We start from the raw sequence: 19,122 nt of genomic DNA, 5'->3' as shown, positions 1-19,122 counted from the left end.
TTTTGGTGGGTTAAGGTAGGGTTAACTGGGTTGGGTAACGATCATGATCTATGGCAAAGGCAGGAGAGCAGAATTGTGGGGCTATATCTCACTAAATTGGTGATACATGTTTGGATAATTACCTATTAGGTCATTAATCTAATTCTGAGATGTTCTTTAATCTGCAGTGAGCCTATACACACACAGGCCTGCTACCATAAAATACATTTGTTTTGTCTGCCTCAGTTTAAAAGCAATTAGTGAATCAGTCCTATTGTGCCATCAGTAGCATGAAATTAAAGGACTTCCAATTTCACTTCTATAAAACTTTAAGGGAACAGATTGCCGAACAAAACGTGGTATGAGCTTTGATTTTTTACGGCCCTAATGAAGACAATCTTGCATGACAGAAATGCTGACATAAGAGGCGTTTCCATCATTTCTGTGACATTATATTGCCATTACACATGAAGCCTGATGGCTAGAGTCATACCTCTGGTGTTCAGCTGGAATATTTCCATTTTGCGGCACCCTCCCCTGCAGAAACGCATTGGTTCCATTCTGCTGAGAGAGAAAAAAAAGTTAGAAAAAGAAAAATCTAGAAGATAATTAAAGAGTCTAGATTGCAAAGCCAATGCATGGGATTATGCCAAAGGAGTTCAGCTTTAGATATTGAGAACCATTACTGCTTCTAGGATTATAAAAATTGAGCTGCTTTAGGGAACTGGACTCTACACTGAACCAGAACCATAGGATTACAGTGGTACCTCGGTTCCGGAGCCCCGTTCGCATCCTGAAGAGAATGCAACCCACGTCTGCGTGTGCTGCAATTCGCTGTGTCAGCGCATGCACGTGACGTCATTTTGAGCGTCTGCGCATGCGTGAGCAGCGAAACCCGGAAGTAACGCGTTCCATTACTTCTGGGTCGCTGCAGAGCACAACCCGAAAACACTCAACACAAAGCTACTTTAACCCGAGGTATGACTGTACTGCTTCTCTGGGTCTTTGCATACAAATGGCTTCTGAAACCTGTTTCTATGGCTGTGGGGAATTTATGTACTTCATTTTAAAAGATGGGATGCTTTAAAATGTTCATTAATAACCAGTTAGATGCTCAAATGCTATTTATTCTGTCATATTCAGAATCTATAGGTTCAAAATTTTCCGCTTATCCAAAAAACCTAAAAACAAGACTGACCTCTCCAGGTTTACATTCTGGGAGAAAGGCTTATAAGACCTTTGCATCTGCCCCCAGAGGCTGTGGTTGTAAGGAACACTGGCAACAGTCCAATGAAGAAACCGTGGCATATGAGGAACTTAACATCTGGCTGATTCAGCCGCCATTTCCAAATGTGAAGATTCAGCTGCAGAGTGGCAACTGGAACAGTGAACGCTAGGGGAAAGCTTATATAAATAGTATAGCTGCCCTGCCATAATTTATTGCATTTTAAATATATTGTAAGTCAAGCTGAAAACTTTGGTTAGTCAGCAGGGTATATAATCTCTAAATAAATTTTAGTCTGGGAACTGAAGTTTCTGGCAAAGCATTTTCCTTCCTCTTCTGCCTCCTGAGGCAGAAACAGAACACTAGGCATTGGGTGTTGCAATGAGCCATTATTCAGGGCAAGGAGATAAAGAAGTCACTCAACACCCCCTGCTGTTGCTATATAAATTTACCTGTTGAACCTCATCTGGGCTGTAATCCTGTGACTTTGCGTTGGGATATCCAATTGTAGCTGAGGGGAAATGGCCATTGGCTCCCTGGTGTGCTGGCAGATGCACGCCATTTGCATAACGCAGCCCATTAGCTCGAGGAGTGGAGACCCCTTGCAGGGGCACCATGGTGTACTGGCAAGAGGACACCAGCAGCCCTGCACCAGGAAAACCCAGATCTATGCTCTGCTCTGAAATGACAAAATAATATACATGTTAAAGCCTGAACACAGACATAACATGAGCTGCTATAACTGGAAACACTGCAGACATAGCCATTGGGGAAGAAAAAGAAAACAGGAAAAAACATTCTGAGGACAGTATAGAATATCTTTGGGCCTTGGTTATGAGTGGGCTTTTTAAGGCCACAAAGTCAATTCAGACAGTTAGGTTCATGAAATGACTTTGGGAAGTCAGAATTTAATTACATGCACATGTAAAGTTATTTGAGGACGAGTTATTCACGCAACATTTCCTGTGAATAGGAATATCATGAAATTGGGTTGGTTTCCCGTCAAAGTTGTGTGTGTGCCCTTTGTTTCAGAGTTACAGGTACCATTTGTTAAAGTCACTTACTCTGCTTGGACCAAGCCCTCCAAAGGCAAAATGGAATGAATGCCACAATGATGAGAACGATGGAGCCCAGCACCACCCCTACAATCAAGTATGGCAGATCACTGGAGCGAGCCACCATGGCCCCTGCCCCTAAGAAATTATGGCCACTGTTGGGTGGGGGGTGATGTATCGTAGATACTGTAGATGGTGGGAGGTGACCAGGCACTCCTGCAGATTTGCGAGCTTCAAGAGAAAGAAAAGCATAGTTAAGATCTTTACACAGCCTTCATTCCCACCCCAATCTTTCAGTCTCAACCTGGTTCTCTCTTAATGTATTATTATTATTATTATTATTATTATTATTATTAATTAAATTTCTATACCATTCTTCATCCAAGGATCACATAAAAATACATAACATAGTAATAAACCAACAAAATACTCCCCCCACCCCCAATTTAAACGGCCATAGACTGTTGGCAGTCAAAGGCCTGCAAAAAGAGAATTGTTTCTCCCGGCACCTAAAGATATGTAGCAAAGGTGCAAGGCAGCCTCCACATACTGCAGCTTCTTCATAGTTTATGAACCTAGTTTGGATTCAATGCTCAGCCCATTTTTGCCTCTTGCTCTGCCCAATGCTGGCACATGGCCTCCATAAGATGGCTCAGAAGGGAATGGGAGAAAAAAAAAAGTTTCCCACTCCTGACTTACTGCATAATATCTAGTTGAGTCACTTTTTTCACCAATGGGGGGGACGACTTATACCTAGCCTTCAAATTCTGCAGTTAATGAATGAATTTTTATCACCAGAACTCCTCCCTTTCCTTAGTTTCATATTATTTGCTCTCCTAATCAGTTTCTCACACGTATCTTACAATCACCCATGGATAATATATTTCTAAACTTCCTGATCTCTTCACAAGCTTATTCATATTGCAAAGTGGAGGAGGAGCATCTGAGACACCTGAATATAGCGCTGGACTAGTTACCTTTGGTTTCACACATCATCACATTACTGAATTCACTCTCCCCACCCTCATTGAAGCACTGCATCTTAATGTCGTATGAAGTCTCTGGCTGGAGGTGGCTGATAGAATGCCAGTACCGGTCACCTGAATTGGAAGCAACATACACACAAGTGTCACTTTCCTTTTATTCACACCTCTATCCCAATGCCATAAACGGATCACTCTATTATCACACAGCAATATAGACATGGGACAAACACAATTTCCCCCCCCCCCACTTGCTGGGAAATGCCTATTATTATTATTTCAATTTATATACCACCCTTTATCAAAAGATCCAGGGTGGTGTACAACTTTAACAACACATTTCAGAGCACCAATAATAAAAATCATAACAATAGACAGCATAATAAAACAATCATCATAACAACTCATAGATTATTTAATAGTCAAAGGCCTGGTTGAAGAGGAATGCTTTTGCCTGGCGCCTAAAGACATGTAATGAAGGTGCCAGGCGAGCCTCTCTGGGGAGAGCATTCCACAGTTGGGGAGCTACCACAGGAAAGGCCCGTTCTTGTGTTGCCACCCTCTGAACCTCTCAGGGAGGGGGACATAGTACTGAAAGGGCTTCTGTATTGCTGTGATTAGTCAGAAATACAGTAGCTGAATCTTCACACCACCCAGCCAATAGGCCTTTCCTCTCAACGCAAATGACTTGTTTATTATATTTACACCCCTCTGTTGTTCCAAGGAGCTCAATGGCTCCCCATCTCCATTTTATCTTCACAGCAACCCAATGAGTCACCCAGACAGCTTCAACTGAGAAGCCCATTTCATATAAACACTTTGCAGTGGAGGACTCAGAACACTCTTTTCTTTTCTTTGTCCCAGAGGTTTCCTTGCATAAAGTTGCTCTTTAAAGTTGGAGCGCAACAAATGGCAATTGGGGTTTTACCCAGATTGGCATTTGCTCTGAATTCAGCTTTAAAGAGCGAGATTTCATGAGGAAAGCTCCAGGGCAAAAAAGGGCCCTTGGATATGGAGCTTTAAAGTGCAAACTGTGCCTGAGAAAAGGGCAGAAAAGCTAAGTGTGGATAAGCTCTCAGTAGACTATTTGGGGCACTTAACATTTGGGATCCAACCAGCTGATGTATCCTTACCTTCTACCGTATCCCTCTTGTAATCACTGTCATTGTCACTGTCAGTTGGTCGATAATAGATGTAAAAACCGTGAATTGGAGTATTGTTATTGCTGGCTGAAATGTACTATAGAAAGGAGCAAAAGGCAGAAATTAACAAAAGAAGAAGAGTTTGGATTTGATATCCTGCTTTATCACTACCCGAAGGAGTCTCAAAGCGCCTAACAGTCTCCGTTCCCTTCCTCCCCCACAACAAACACTCTGTGAGGTGAGTGAGGCTGAGACTTCAGAGAAGTGTGTCTAGCCCAAGGTCACCCAGCAGCTGCATGTGGAGAAGCAGGGAAGCGAACCCAGTTCACCAGATTGTGAGTCCACCGCTCTTGACCACTACACCACAAAAGTGTTGGTGTTTATCGCAGAGGCAGAGAATAAGGCAGGACTGGGCAGACTTCTGGATTGTGGGATTTATTTCAGTGTGTATTGGAACACCAAGATCTGACAACGGCAAAATAATGGTAATGAGTGGAGCCAGGTGCAAAATGTATTTGTACAGGCTTTTTAAGGAATAGAGCATTATGCAGCTTCAGTATTGCGATCCTCAGTAAAGCTGAACCCAAGGCTTAAATATTTTGCACAAGTTACACTTTGATGTTCTCATCATATGATGAATTGAACTATATATCTTGTTCTTTCAGCCCTGAACACTGTTATTTGGCACTGTTATTTGAGGAAAAGAGTTTAAAAAATCCATTATGATAGCATAGGATATGATAGTGATATAATTATCACTGTGATAGAACTCCTACTTTCACCAAAAAGAGAGTTATGGCCCTAGGGACAAGTTGCTGGGTATGTCGTCTCTCTAGTGGAAGATATGGGGGGTGGATATCCATCAATTTGTGCCTACAACCAATTGCTGTCTTGTTTGGTTAAGGCAGGAGTTCTCAAAACTGTAGGGCAGATACATGGTCTTAAAGAAGGCCACTATTTCTCACTGTCAATCTTCAGCTCACTACTCATTTTGTACTGCATATGAGCAGAGATACATCAAGCCCAGTACAGTCAATACTAATCGGCAGTATATCACTACCAGTTTTATTTCCTAGCCCTGCCACTTGAAATCATTAGTGGATGATGTCAGGGATTCACCCAGAGACTGTCATATATGCATGCAAACTACCAGGCAAGTGTTCTACCATTAAGCTACATAGAAAAGGGGACCTCTTTTTACTCTTCCCCTTTTCTATGTATCCATCATTTGCCTACTCATTCCTTCTTCCTGCTGTTGTGTTCATATTAACCACTCAGAATCCATTGTTTGCGATGGATTTTCCCACAGGCAGGAAAATAGAGATGATTTGGGGTTGATGCATGAGAATCTACTAGCAATAAGCAGTTTGATAACTTTTTAAAACATTTTTAACACTGACTATTCCCAGGCATAGGATATTGCAGTAGGAGAACAGGAGAAATAATGGGAAACTTTCCCACAATTGCTACAAACTGGGGAATAAATGTACAAGCTATAAAGGCACATACTTGTGTTTCAGATAGTGCACTATCTATTTTTCTTTAGCTAAAAGAGACCACTCTGTAGAAGTTTGAGAACCTCTGTTTCAAAATGAATGCCAATATGAAAGCTATTATGTGGACTTTGCAGAGGCTGGAAAGTGCTACATGTGATGGGTGGGGGTGGGTATATATATATATATATATATATATATATATATATATATATATATACACACACACACACACACACACACACACACACACACACACTGCTCATTTGTGGAACTTTTAACTGAAATGCAATGAACATAAATGATCTAAGCCACAAAGTCAATAAAATCAAATGTGTGCTTGAGTATTGAAACACAGAACAGTGACACTGTAAGTGTCCAGCACAATAGAGTAGAAGAAGGGAAGCAACAGGGAAATTTAAGATAGTGATAATTAAATTTGAATTCTAGTTCCAGCTCCTGCCTCCCCTGCTTACCATCCACTTCAGCATGATGGTGGTCTCATTGATGGCATCCGTGAAGGTGATGTATGGCCCTGTGACAGGGCGCTCATATACACGGTTGCTGTAGCCCGATACCACATGTGGTTTAGATGGAGCACTTGGCTCACTCTCCCCCAGTATGTTCAATGCTCGCACTCGAAATTTGTAGGATGTGCCTAGAATATGGAATGGAGAAACAATGCAGGAGAAAAGTGAGCAGACCTCTGACCTTGGTATTTTCCTTGTTCATCTCTTCCTGAAAACTCAGACATTCCACATTAGCAGGTGGCAAAATGACATACTTCAGAAACAAAATAGCAGCAGGGCTTTCTTGCTGCCCCAGACAATGACTGCTTTTTAAAAGGTTCAGGTGTTTTTTTAACCTGGTCTGAATGGTCAAGAGATCACATTTGCTACCTTACTTCAGATGCACAGAAGAGACTGAGTGCTAATGTACATGCTACATGCCAACAAGTGTAAAGAATAGTTGGTCTATGGCTTTTGTCTTTGCATGAAAAGCTGCTTTAGAGTGGAAGTTTGGAGAAATGGATACAAGGACACACACAATTAACCATTTTACTTCCTGCCATTTCTTCAAAACTGTATTTGTGAGGGTAAACAAAGGCTTGAAATCTTGCAGTGAGGGAAGATACAAAGTGGGTGACTTTGTAGAGCCATAAAACTGTAGACTTGGGCATGGGCGTAGCCAGGCTTTATGTTAGAGGGGAAGAACCTCAGTTAGTTATTTTGTATTGATTTACTTGGTTTGGGGGGGGCAGCTGCCCCTCCCTGCCCTCCTTTGGCTACACCCATGGACTAGGGATGGACCCCCTGCTTAATCTAGGACACTGCCCCCACCCCTGGCAGCTTCAACTTAAATACCTCCAGCAGTGAGCCCACCATCTCCTGAGGCAATCTGTTCCACTTGAAGTGGGGAAACAGCAAGCAGGGAGAGGGTTAAACTTCCACTCACATGCACACATGTTTCTGTTCCTAACTGACCCATCTGTGGTAGCTTTCCGTGTGAAAAAAGAGAATTGTTGGGCTGCCATTAGACACATTTGCACTGTATCCAGTTTGGCATGGATACAGTGATTCAAAGCTTTTGGTCTCCGCAGAATAATTTCAGGATTAAAGAAAGCATCTGCAGAATTTCACATTTCTCCGGAAGAGGACCATGAATTACTAGCCAACCCGGAAATGACCTTTTCTCCTTGGCGTGGGTAATGGTTTCTGTGGCAGCAGGCAAGATATGAAGTCACTATTAAGTCTTTCCAAGGACCATAGGAAGCCTATATGCTGGGAATAGAAGATCTCCTACCTTTCTCTAGTCCTGCAATTTCCACAGAGAGACGAGAAGGGTGGATGTCACTTGTGGCCAGCACCCAGTCCCCCATCTTCTTCAGTTTCTTATATTCTACTCGGAATGACTGAATGGGGAAGCCTCCATTTCCACGGGGGATCCAAGTCACATAGACAGATGTCTCAGAAGCCATCGAGATGGTGGGGCGATCTGGAGCCTCGGGAGCTGTAAGGAAAAGAAGAATAACATTAGCAGAACTACAACCAGTTTTAGATTGGGAAAGCTGGGGTGTAGTGAACTTTCCTTGCAAGATGAAATAGTGTGCTAGAGAGAGGGAGAAGACAAGTGGAGCGGGGGAGAGAAAAGGTGTTCTTGCTACCATGGTATATATTTTTATATTGCAAACCACCCTATGATCCTTCAATGAAGGGCAGTATAGAAATTTAATAAATAGTATTAATAAAGGTGCACACACGGACTAGTTGGACTCGGTAAAAAGTGTCCTCTTGAAATTGCATATTTTTTCAAGGCTCCTCCCGCCGCAACAATCATAATCAAATCATTCTTTGTTGAAGTGTTGCATGGAGCAGGCTTGTTTTCTCCTGCTCCGGCGGGTAGGACCTGAACCAATGGCTTAAAGATACAAGGAAGGAGATTCTGACTAAACATCAGGAAGAACTTTCTGACAGAGGAACAGACTCCACCGGAAGGTGGTGGCTTCTCCTTCCTTAGAGGCTTTTAAGTAGGTTGGATGACCATCTGTCATCGATGCTTGAGTTCAGATCCCTGCATTACAGGGGATTGTACTAGGTGACCCTCAGGGTCCCTTCCAACTCTACAATTCCACAATTCGCTCACTATCTTATTACTAGACCGTTTGTCTGATAGGTGCTTGTTGCCAGTAAAACAGACTTTGAAGAGCAACATGGCCTAATAAGGACTGGACAGAAGCAGCAGAGATAAGCAAACTCCCTTCCTGTTGCTTGTGCCAGGCTTGTCTTTTTCTCATTCACACCACCATCTTTCCCAGCTCTCCTCCCCCAAGAATAATCAGACTTCTAGAGCCAGAAAACCCTTTCTGCCGCAAGTCTGAAAATGGCCTTACGGGACAGGCGAGTGTTGTCCGATTGGTTGCTGCTCCGAGAGCTGGTGCCAGGGTCATCCTTCTGAATCTGCTGCTCTTTGCTGGCTATGATATCTGGTTTGGGTCGACGTCCTAAGCAAGACAAAAATAGCAAAGATGGCATGAGATAAACTTTTAGTGTCTTACTGCTCTGGATGATAAACTTCACCAACATTCTGTGGCGGCCTACATTCCATGGATGTAACTGCATCTTATTAACATCATTATTATTATTATTATTATTATTATTATTATTATTATTATTAAAAGCAAATTTCTAAGCGACAAAGCCTTCAGCATCAGGAGAAGGAGAGAATTTACAACTCCTGGGAAAGTACTACATCTTTACCGGTCCTGAAGGTCACCATTGCTGTCTGCCCCTCTCCAGCACAGTTGTAGGCAGACATCTCCACCTCATACAAACTTCCTGGGTCCAGTTTTATTAGAGTCAGATGATGCTGGTTGGCAGGGACATCCCTGACGGTCCAGCTGTCTGAAGAATTCATTACCTGTTGAAGGACAAGGAACAAGCACACCTATGAGTGGATTCAATTGCCTTCACCTTATTACGGATAAAAGGGCTATTGAGCATTTTTAGCCAAAGCCAGATCTAAATAAACTTGTTGCTGGCATCTGTTTGTCTTGAGAGACAATAGAGTGCAGAGATGAAGTCAAACTGCTGTGTTAGCAGCACCAAAGTGAACTCCCCAGGGCACAAGCAAGTATGGAGGTCCTGGGCTGTCCATATGACAAGACCCCTGCTCTCTCAGCCTTGCTGATGTGGTCCAAAGGAAAGCAGAGCAATATGTCTGACACCACCTTGGCACCAGGAGTTGTTGGAAGGAGGCATACAAGGCTCCACCCAACCATGTTAGGAACTCCTTTGGATTTTTGTTCGGTCTACTCCTTAACCGTTTTCTCCCAAAGATATCCCACAAGGCAGCAGAGGTTTAGGATCAGAGTTTTCCTTCTCTTAGATGGGCTACTTTTCCAGGCTGATAAGCCCCATCTGCTCCTCACTACAGCACAAGCAGAAATAAAGCCTAAGGAAATGCAACTGAAACAAGTGCATTATTGCTTCATTTTTTAACCCACCTCTCCTTTCCTCCCCTTCCTTTATGTTTTTCCCAGTGTAAATTTTAGATTGTCTTGTATTCTGCAAAGTGTCATGCATACTGACAAGAGCAGTTTGGATTTGAGTAGTAATGACAACAGCAAGAATGCTATGACAAGTAAATTCTCAGAAGCATTAAGCTACTTTGCAGCATGATCCTATTAAATTGATGCCACTCAGAGGAACCCCTTTATAATTCCATGTTGTAACAGAAACTCCTGCTAATAGCAATTGAGAATTATAAAATAAAATTGTTTAAACATGTGTGCTGCATATATAAAATAATCACTGGCAAACTGGTATGAGATAACATAGGAATAAAGTAACACTGGAAGCTGCCTGTTATCTAGCTCATAACGGTTTCTGGGAACTACAGAACCTGGAACCTTTTGAATGCAATACAAATACTTGATTACTGAACTACAGCCCTTCTATCTGAGTAGAAGAAGATGAAGATTATTAGCTATTCCCCAGTCCAAAAATAACCATATGACAATGAAAGAAAAGTCAGCTGCAAAGCTGTATCATCAAGAATTAGAGGGGGCAAATCAACACCCTCAAGGGAGAGAACTCCAATGTCTACTTAGCAGCTGCAAGCTACACAGGTTGTGCATCTGTGCATTTACCAAACAGTTACAGGTTGTATCCAACTGCGTCCCTCCACTCACTGCAGGCTCTTAGCTCCAGTGAAAGTTTCCGTGAATGTGACAAAGAGGGAGGCATTTTTTTACAAATACCCCCTTTGTCTGGAGGAGATTGGGGGGCGGGCACATAGGGGACCGGAAAAGGATGAGGAATCGCTGAAAACTATCATCCTCACATTCCACTGGTGAAAGGCACTTATAGGCTACAGTGCCTTCTTTGAATTGGAAACAACCCTACAATTTTGTCCTAAAAAAGAAAACGGAACATCTTATTTTGCCTCCAATAGGAAAATGAGACCATGCCATATTTATCACAGATAGTTGTAGACAAACCTGCAATCTGAAATGAGCAGAACTACTCGTCTACTGGCAAATGTCTGAATTCTGGTATTTGATACCCACTGCTACTAATTGCCTCAATCAATTGACATATGAGGTAGGTACCACTTCTCCATTCACCACTATTCCCATCTCCCAAGGGCTATGTAATCACAATGTTGTAATTTGTGCTGTGGATGTATTGAACAAAGCTGCACAGGGTGAACGAGTTTTTAGTGCTATCTTTAGTTAAAAGATTTCTAAGCAGTCCAGGTTATTTAGTTAGCACATGTAGTACATGTGGGCACTCCATAAACTGGATGGTATCCAATGCAGAATACATCCACTGAAATAAATTAACATTACTTAGTTCTCTCCATTGTTTTCCATAAGTCATATCTGAGTATGACTTAGCTGGATAAAACTCTCTGAAATGCACTTACACCTCAAGTAAACACATGTCAGAATAGATTTATTGAAATGAGCCATGATATAATCATGTTTATTCAGAATTTGGCTAAACCCAGCATCTCCTTTACATAAAGCCCATTTCAGGGTGTCTGTCTGGTTACCAGCCACGCAAATGAAAGTGATAGCAGGGTTAACAGGAACAGTTTCCTTCTGTAAAGACCTTTAAGATACAAGAAAGAATCTCCAGCTGAGAATTTGCTCTGTGCTGGAAACATATTAGTCCTAAGTGCAGTGACCCATGGTGACTCCCTCTGACCCAAGAGCCTTCCAGGTGAAGCAACTGAAAAAAGAGAGACCACAACCAACGAACAATGCAGGGAAGGTACATGCAGCAAGCTAAGATACCATGAGGGTCTGGAATCATTACTTTACTGGAATCTGTCTTATGGTAAGGATAAGTTCATCAAAAAAGGAGGGAGGGTAGTGGGAGGGGAAGAAATGCCCCAGACTAAGTAAAGTATATGCATCATCCCAGGGTTATGTAAATCCTAGGTTTGTCCTTGTTCACTGATACATACATCTCTGCAGTTCTCTCTCCCATGCTGATCTCAAACTTGCACCAAAGCACCCATTTCCTTATGCCTGCTCCTTACGCTGCTTTCACTCACTGACATTCAGAGACCGCACACAGGACAAATATCCTGCCCATCCAAAAGATGGGCTGCTGCTACCTAAACTGGCAAGAAAGTGTAAGCGACACAGCGCTTCCCAGATAAACTGTAATTCAACACCATTATCAGAAATCAGTTAAAAAGGAATGTGCTAACCTTGCGATGTTTTACAACATAGTAGAGGACTGGGGCTTTGCCATCATGTCGTGGTTTCCACAACAGCTCATATGAATCCGTTTTAGTAGTCCGGGGAGAGCTAAGGATGACTGGGGCCTCAGCTGGAGACACCAACTCTTTGGTAGTACATTGAACAGACACGGATGGTGTCGTGGGCCTGGGTCTTAGGAAGTTTGCTTTGTCTTTCAGCATTTTTTCACCGTTGCTAAGCAGGGTAGGTGACAAGGCAGACTGAGGTGAATCGGCAACAGAAACTTGCTGTGGCTTCAGAGTTGTTCCTAGAAGGCAAGAGAGATGATTTGAACAAATGCTGGAGCACTGAACTGATAAAACTGATACCCACTGTTTTAAAACTGATACCCACTTACTCCCAACTATCAGGAAAATGTGAATGTGTGTGTGTGTGTGTGTGTGTGTGTGTGTGTGTGTGTGAGAGAGAGAGAGAGAGAGAGAGAGAGAGAGAGAGAGAATCTAGCTTATTAGGGTTTTCTTAGCACTGCAGTAGAATAACACCCATCAAGTCAGGTAAGTTTCCATTCCTGCATTGTGTCTCTCACGGCTATAAACTACTACGTGAGTCTTCAGTTGGCTATAGGCTTCTTCCTTTTAACTTAACAAGCCTAATTTTTCCATAGGCTTTTGGCTTCTTTAGAAGATGGAAAGTCTGCTTTAAGTAGCCAGAGGGGAAGTTCTAAGCACCTGGGATTTTGGTGCACTAGGCATCAGCCTACTCTTGTCTACACAAAATCCAAATGCTGTCTCAGTGACACCAATGAGAGCATCTTGGCTGTGAGTCCTGGAAGACCTGCTCCCTGCCTTGCAGGCCTTTTCCCACTTGGCCTGGGAAGGTGGGGCCTAGACTGACTCCAGCTGCAAAAGCTCTTGGGCTGGGGCACTGTTTAGGGGGGTTTATTTTGGGGGGAATTGTTGCTGTTGGTTTTTTGTATTTTTATTTTAGATCTTCTTGTAATTTTTGTGGAAACTGTTCAGTGTGGTTCTGTCTGTTTAATTTTTTTATTGTTTATGTTGTAGTTTTATATTTTGTTCATGTTGTAACACGCCTTGAGCATGGTTTGAACTGTGAAAGAGTGGCATACAAATAAAGGTATGTATGTATGTATGTATGTATGTATGTATGTTAAATTCATTAAATTCTAGGTACATCTGACTCAGTCCCTTTACAAATTATGTTCTAGTTGGAGAATTTTAATTTGTGCAGTTTTATTTTGGCAGAGAATGGGGTTTCTAATGAACAAACAATAGAGAAAGAGTGGTGTCAGAAAAGAGACATCTGTAATGTTTGTCACAATCACCTATTTTATCACTTCAGCACTGAATTTTTACAAATATTTTATCATTTTGATTTTTTAAGCTGCTTTTAGTGTTGCTATTGCAGCTGAAGTGTGGAGGGTAATTCAGACACTTAATACATATGTAAATGGACAGATAAAGAATTTAAGAATCTCAGTCCATGAAACAGAGCTATGCAGGGAAAGCAACTTTCCCCCTAAGTACTGAGGGAACCTACTCAAGATATAACCTGCATGTGTTCAGGTTCATTTCTCCAATACTCTGAAAGCCACACATCTGAGAAGTAGGAATCTCAGGAAGTTCCTTTCCAGAACAGAAACTAACTTGAGTTGCATGACTTGGCATAAAGAGAATAAGCAGCCCCATGTATAGACAGATACACCCCTAATACTAATGCAATGAGATACTATTTAGGGAAGTTTTTAATGTTTAATGCTGTATTGTGTTAATATTCAGTTGGGAGCTGCCCAGAGTGGCTGGGGAAAGCCAGCCAGATGGGTATAAACAACAACAACAACAACAACAACAACAACAACAACAACAACAACAACAACAACAACAACAACAACATTATTATACTTACTTTTGCTGTTCAAAGTGCTTTACAATTCTTATTTCATTATCCCTATACGAACCTTTTGAACTTCATTTTGGACTTACCAGGCCCAGTAGTCCTCAGCTGAACCATAGCCTGTGCACTCCCAACTTCATTCTCTGCCATGCACTGATAAATCCCTTCATCCTCAGGCCCCACACTGGAGACACGTAGGGCCTTGCGAGAGAGTTGCATTCGGTGGCTGGAGAAGAGCGGAACTGCATTACGCAGCCACACAACTGATGGCTGGGGGTTCCCCCGAACCTTGCAGGTGAACTTTGCACTTTGTCCCCATGAGATGATCTGCTGAGATAGTTCCATGACAACCTCCGGGGGTTCTGAAAAGGAAACGAGTTACAATTCAGGTGTGAGAACACCCATTCACCTCTGAAACAGGCAGAACTGAAATATTTGTAGCTATCCTCCTACATTGCTGTGTTATAAACTACATTGCTGTGTTATGAAGACAGCAATACCTAAACCTATTTATTCTTGTGCACAGCCATTAAGTGTCCTATAAGTAGATCCTTCACGTATTTCAAAAGTAATCTTTCGGAGATCATAGAATAATAGAATCTTACAAGTTGGAAGGGACCCAAGGGTCATCTAGTCCAACCCCCTGCAATGCAGGAATCTCAGCTAAAGCATCCATGACAGATGGGCAGTCACTACGCTCTTCTACGGCCACAGGCTCTAGACCGAAAAACTAATGGACCTCTCCATTAATTAAATCTCTTCCAAAAGCTCCCTGATCCAGGTTCTTGGGCAAAGGACCTAGGTAAAACCTTCATGTGTTGAATTCTGTAAATCAACTCCTTCAAGAACAATTGCCTGTTCTGTGTATTTCTTTTATATGCATGTATACCAGGTAATCCTATCAAATTGGGCTTATTATGCAGGTAGATGAAGCAGCCTTCTTGATTGGCCAGGGGTTACTTAGCCTGCATTAGCTTATAGCCCAGACATTTATTTCCTTTAAAAAGGAAATGCCTCTGTCTTTTGGCTTGATCATTAAGCTTGGCATACTATATGTTGATATCTCTTTCATTTCTTTGTGAGAGACTCAAAGGACCAAATTCACCCAAGGATCTTTAAATTACAGTTCAGCTAAAAGCACACGACTGCTTTTCACAGCACATTCCATCTAGCTTAGAACATTTTTAGTTACTGAATACAATTTTCTGTCTTTTGATTATATTTATGTGTGTGCGCCTAGAATTACTGTGCCTCAATAAATAACTCAGTTTTAATCCTCTGGCTCTTTTTTGGAAAGTCAAAGCTTTGGCTCTGCCCTCAAAGCTTACTTAGGCAGTTATTAGGAGTTAGGCCCCTGAGTGAAATCTAAGCTGGAGGAATTTTGCTTGTGAGCATTAAATTTCACCTCAAAAACAGTTCTGAAATATATGACCATGTGAGCAGTCTCCAGACCATGGCTATAGCTGCTGGGTCTAACAGGAGAGAAGAGGGAGGAAAATGAAGTTGTACTCACCAAACACTTGAACGTTGTAGAGAACGAATGCTGCTGCAGCCTCACCCATGCCATTGTCAGCCATACAGCTGTAGGTCCCTGAGTCTTCCTCACTGATTGCATCAATTAGGAGATTGCTGAGAAGGAATCGAGTCTTGTTGTAGCCAGAGACGTTGGAGCCATCCTTAGCCCACGTGACACGTGGAGGTGGAATCCCACTAGCCACGCATTCAAGGATTAGAGTTTGGCCCTTAGTGACAATGATGGTCTGAGCCTCTGGGGGATAAATTATGCGAGCTGCCTCAGCTGTGGAGCCTAGTGCCAAGAGAGAAATCAGTGAAACAAAAGTAAGACAGTCTCGCAGAACAGGACAAGATGCACTATGTAGGCAGAAAAGCCTACTGGGGCGAAAAAGCCACTAAACAGGAAGTTTCACCAACTGGAATTTCACCAACTCTGCCATCAACAACTTCATCACTCCATATATAATACCAAAAGCAACAGAAAACGTACAATGAAGCCTTATGCTTGTGAGATAAGCTTCTGCTACCTGCACTGCAAGAGGATACTTTGAATTTAACACTCCTGTATAGAAAGCAAGCTCTCAAATATGAAGGGCTTGTGTAAAACATGCAGCATAAAAGGACTGCATTTGGTGGCACCTGCAAATTGGGACCACCACCTTAAGACAGCCTGAAGCCAGTGAACCCAAATATTTGGAAGAAGTGACTTACGTCTCACACGGAGTTTCTCGCTAGACACAGATGTTTTTACTTCCTGGGTGATAGGGTTGTAGGCCGCACATTTGTAAGTTCCCTCATCGTCTTGGCTTGCATTGACTATCTGAAGATTCCCAGATGGCATGATCAGATAGTTATCTGTTAAGATAAAGGAATAGGGATTCCTAAGGCAGGGAACATCCGTATTATACAATTTCTAGCATACTGTAAACACAAAAGGAACATTATCGAATAATAATAAGAGGAGCAGAAGAAGTTTCCAGCTAAGATTGAGAGAAAGAAAATGGTGAGTGGTTGGAAGAATGGAATAAAAAGATTGAGTAAAAAAAAATCAGCTTTAATTCTCATGGCAAACCTGGAATGATAATTAGGACATCATTTGGTTTTATTATTAAAATAAGGGATTCACTCATCCTCCATGCACTTCCCAGCTTTCAGATATTTCTTTCACAGGTATATTTTTAGTGCTTCAAGAAAGTTACAGGACAGTCAAGAAATTGCTCCTGGGTGAGGACCGAAATGTGGAGTCATGAAAGACTATGTCTACTATACAGAAAGCCATAGCCCTTCAGAGAACTCAGAAAAATGATTCTACAGATCAGCCCAAAAGGCACAGTCAGAAGGTGTAGGGAGGGGTAAAAACTGACTAGAAGTGAGATATAAAGCAGACACCAATTCCAGTTTCTCTTCCTTCGTAAGTCAGTATCAACTCACCTCTGGAGACCTCCAGCCATTCATGTTTCACACTGTAGCGAACCTGGGCTTTTGGGTGGCTTTCAGGAAGATCACAGGCAATTACAGCTGTATTTCCCTCATCAACTTCTATCACATGCTGGCCATCGTATTTGAAGTCTTTGAGATCTGTTTAAGAGGATAGCAACAGGATCTGTTAAAAGCTGAACTGCTGGGCTACACACATGGGAGAAAAGTAACAGTGGTGGACAATGTAAGTAGATTAAAAAGAATCACAAGGGGGGGGGTGCTCAAGGATTTGCATTTATTACAAACTGAGGAAGCTTATATCCTTTTCATGAGATTATATCACAATCTCATGCACTGTCAAAAAACTCCAAGAACCATAGCATATGCAGGTGTCTCAAATACGACCATTTCTTATGCCCCAAGTGCTCATTCTTTCCTAACCTCCTGATCTTAAACCTAGAAATAAAGAACAAACTGCATGCTGGAAGGTAACATGGGGTTCTAAGCTCTCCATTTCCTTTGCAATACGGTACTATTGTAGAATGCTTACTTGTAAGAAGTGCAGGCGGACAAGAGGAGGGTACTTAATCTTCCCTCTCTCCTATCCCACCCTCCACATTCAGTCCAGCAAATTTTAAATGTCAAGTTTTAAATATTTTTCTTTAGCTGGGCTCCACAACAAGCCTAGGCAGGAGAAACATGGCCTGGGTGGGATGTTTTCAGGATAGAAATTGGATGCACAGGAGGAGTTATGCCACACTGCCATCTGTCTTCCAATCTCCCCTTCGCAAACAGCTCCAATATTCCCATCACCTTGATAATATGTGGGTAGAACGACGCTTTTGCCAATGTGATACCTAGTTCACTGATATCAATAGGATTTACATGCAATTGTGCTTGAGAGTGCAGCCTTTGTGTCTCCAGGAGTCATTTGGGCAGTTTCCTGTTGGCATGGTCCTGTTTTCATGGTGTACAATGGATGTACGTATGCAGTTGCTGGGCAAAGGCAGTATGCCACTAAGCAAATCATAATGCCTCTGGATTGATTGATTGACTGACTGACTGATTGACTTTTAACTGAAACAGATTGAACAGCCCAACTGATTTTTCACTTGTCATCTTCTGTTTTCTTTATTCTTATAACTATCTAATTTCTCTGTCACATCAAATAGGAGTGTAGACTAGAGCTATCTCTTTTTTAAAAAGGTCAGCAGAATTATTGAAATTATCCATTATGACCATATGATTTCCAAATACATTGCTTTGCAATTTACTATCTGGTGAAGCCCTTTTAGCACCCGAACACACATACACAATCAATTTGGAATGGGGAGCTATGTGCTGGCAGAGTGATGCTAGTGTCACTCCATAGGTGGAGGCTGACACAGCTGTTCTAGCCTGGGCAGTGAGAGACCTCCATTCCTTACAACCTACCCCGCAACAAGGCAAATCAGGCAGTTCAATTCTGCCCTAAACTGCTAGTGTGGGAAGCAATCTAGGATATTCCATAAAAACTTAGCCCACTACCGCAAACCCCCCGGAACAGATGATTAGTTCTCAAAACAAACCAAAACTTTTATGAAGGAGGAGTCAGTTTCAAAGTGTATTGCCATAACAATAATAAACAAGCTTAAAACTTCATTGTTGTTCAAAACAGAAACCCCTATCAACAGGGAACAGTTATTCAGCTTTGTATGTCTGTAATCAAATTGTAATTGTTAAGAATACTTGTCCTAATGTTCTACTGTTATGAACCTTGAGAAAAAGAGAAATATAATGGGTTTTCAGATATACTTGCAAAATTAACATTAGAGAGCAAGAGAGAGAGAGGTTTCTTATTGAGGTCTACTTTGTCTGCTAAACTAGTTGGCTGCACTATGCTCTGGGCTCTTAGGCGCAAAACAACCAACAAAGAGGTCCTTTAAAAGTGAGAATGAGTATACCAGATCAAGAGGGATGGATCAAGTTTCATCGGAGAAGGTATTTGACGTGACACCTGCCTTTGCTTGCCTGCCTGCCAGTACATTTGAGAAATCCATTAGGAGGGAATGTTTGCACAAGTTCTCACCACAACCAGCCAAAAAAACCCCAACAACCTCAGCCTTCCTTCTTCCTCTCTTCCCTGCTGTTTTCTCTATTACTGTGTCTGAACACTTCTTAACCATCTGCACAGGATTTCAAGAATC

At 42.1% G+C, this 19,122-nt stretch overlaps 1 protein-coding gene across 8 annotated transcripts in view; it reads right to left on the bottom strand.

Annotated features, from left to right (window-relative positions):
- The window catches only part of BOC (BOC cell adhesion associated, oncogene regulated), a 75,170-nt gene that overhangs the window by 2,321 nt on the left and 53,727 nt on the right, over window positions 1-19,122 (bottom strand). For 5 of the 8 annotated variants that reach the window (XM_083611815.1, XM_083611814.1, XM_083611813.1 and 2 more), the window contains 14 exons: window positions 16,949-17,095; window positions 16,229-16,372; window positions 15,516-15,809; window positions 14,092-14,364; window positions 12,100-12,398; window positions 9,135-9,294; window positions 8,768-8,878; window positions 7,681-7,887; window positions 6,354-6,535; window positions 4,376-4,481; window positions 3,237-3,359; window positions 2,269-2,490; window positions 1,657-1,883; window positions 473-543 (listed from right to left, as the gene is read on the bottom strand). In XM_083611815.1, coding sequence (XP_083467941.1) covers window positions 473-543; window positions 1,657-1,883; window positions 2,269-2,490; window positions 3,237-3,359; window positions 4,376-4,481; window positions 6,354-6,535; window positions 7,681-7,887; window positions 8,768-8,878; window positions 9,135-9,294; window positions 12,100-12,398; window positions 14,092-14,364; window positions 15,516-15,809; window positions 16,229-16,372; window positions 16,949-17,095 — 2,566 coding nt within the window. The remainder of the gene's footprint in view (window positions 1-472; window positions 544-1,656; window positions 1,884-2,268; window positions 2,491-3,236; window positions 3,360-4,375; window positions 4,482-6,353; window positions 6,536-7,680; window positions 7,888-8,767; window positions 8,879-9,134; window positions 9,295-12,099; window positions 12,399-14,091; window positions 14,365-15,515; window positions 15,810-16,228; window positions 16,373-16,948; window positions 17,096-19,122) is intronic. The other 3 variants (XM_083611818.1, XM_083611819.1, XM_083611817.1) reach the window with 1 other exon arrangement.

This window comes from Podarcis filfolensis (genome assembly GCF_964270895.1).
Source record: "Podarcis filfolensis genome assembly, chromosome: 4".
NCBI lineage: Eukaryota > Metazoa > Chordata > Lepidosauria > Squamata > Lacertidae > Podarcis > Podarcis filfolensis.
This window is presented reverse-complemented; position numbering and strand designations above follow the sequence as displayed.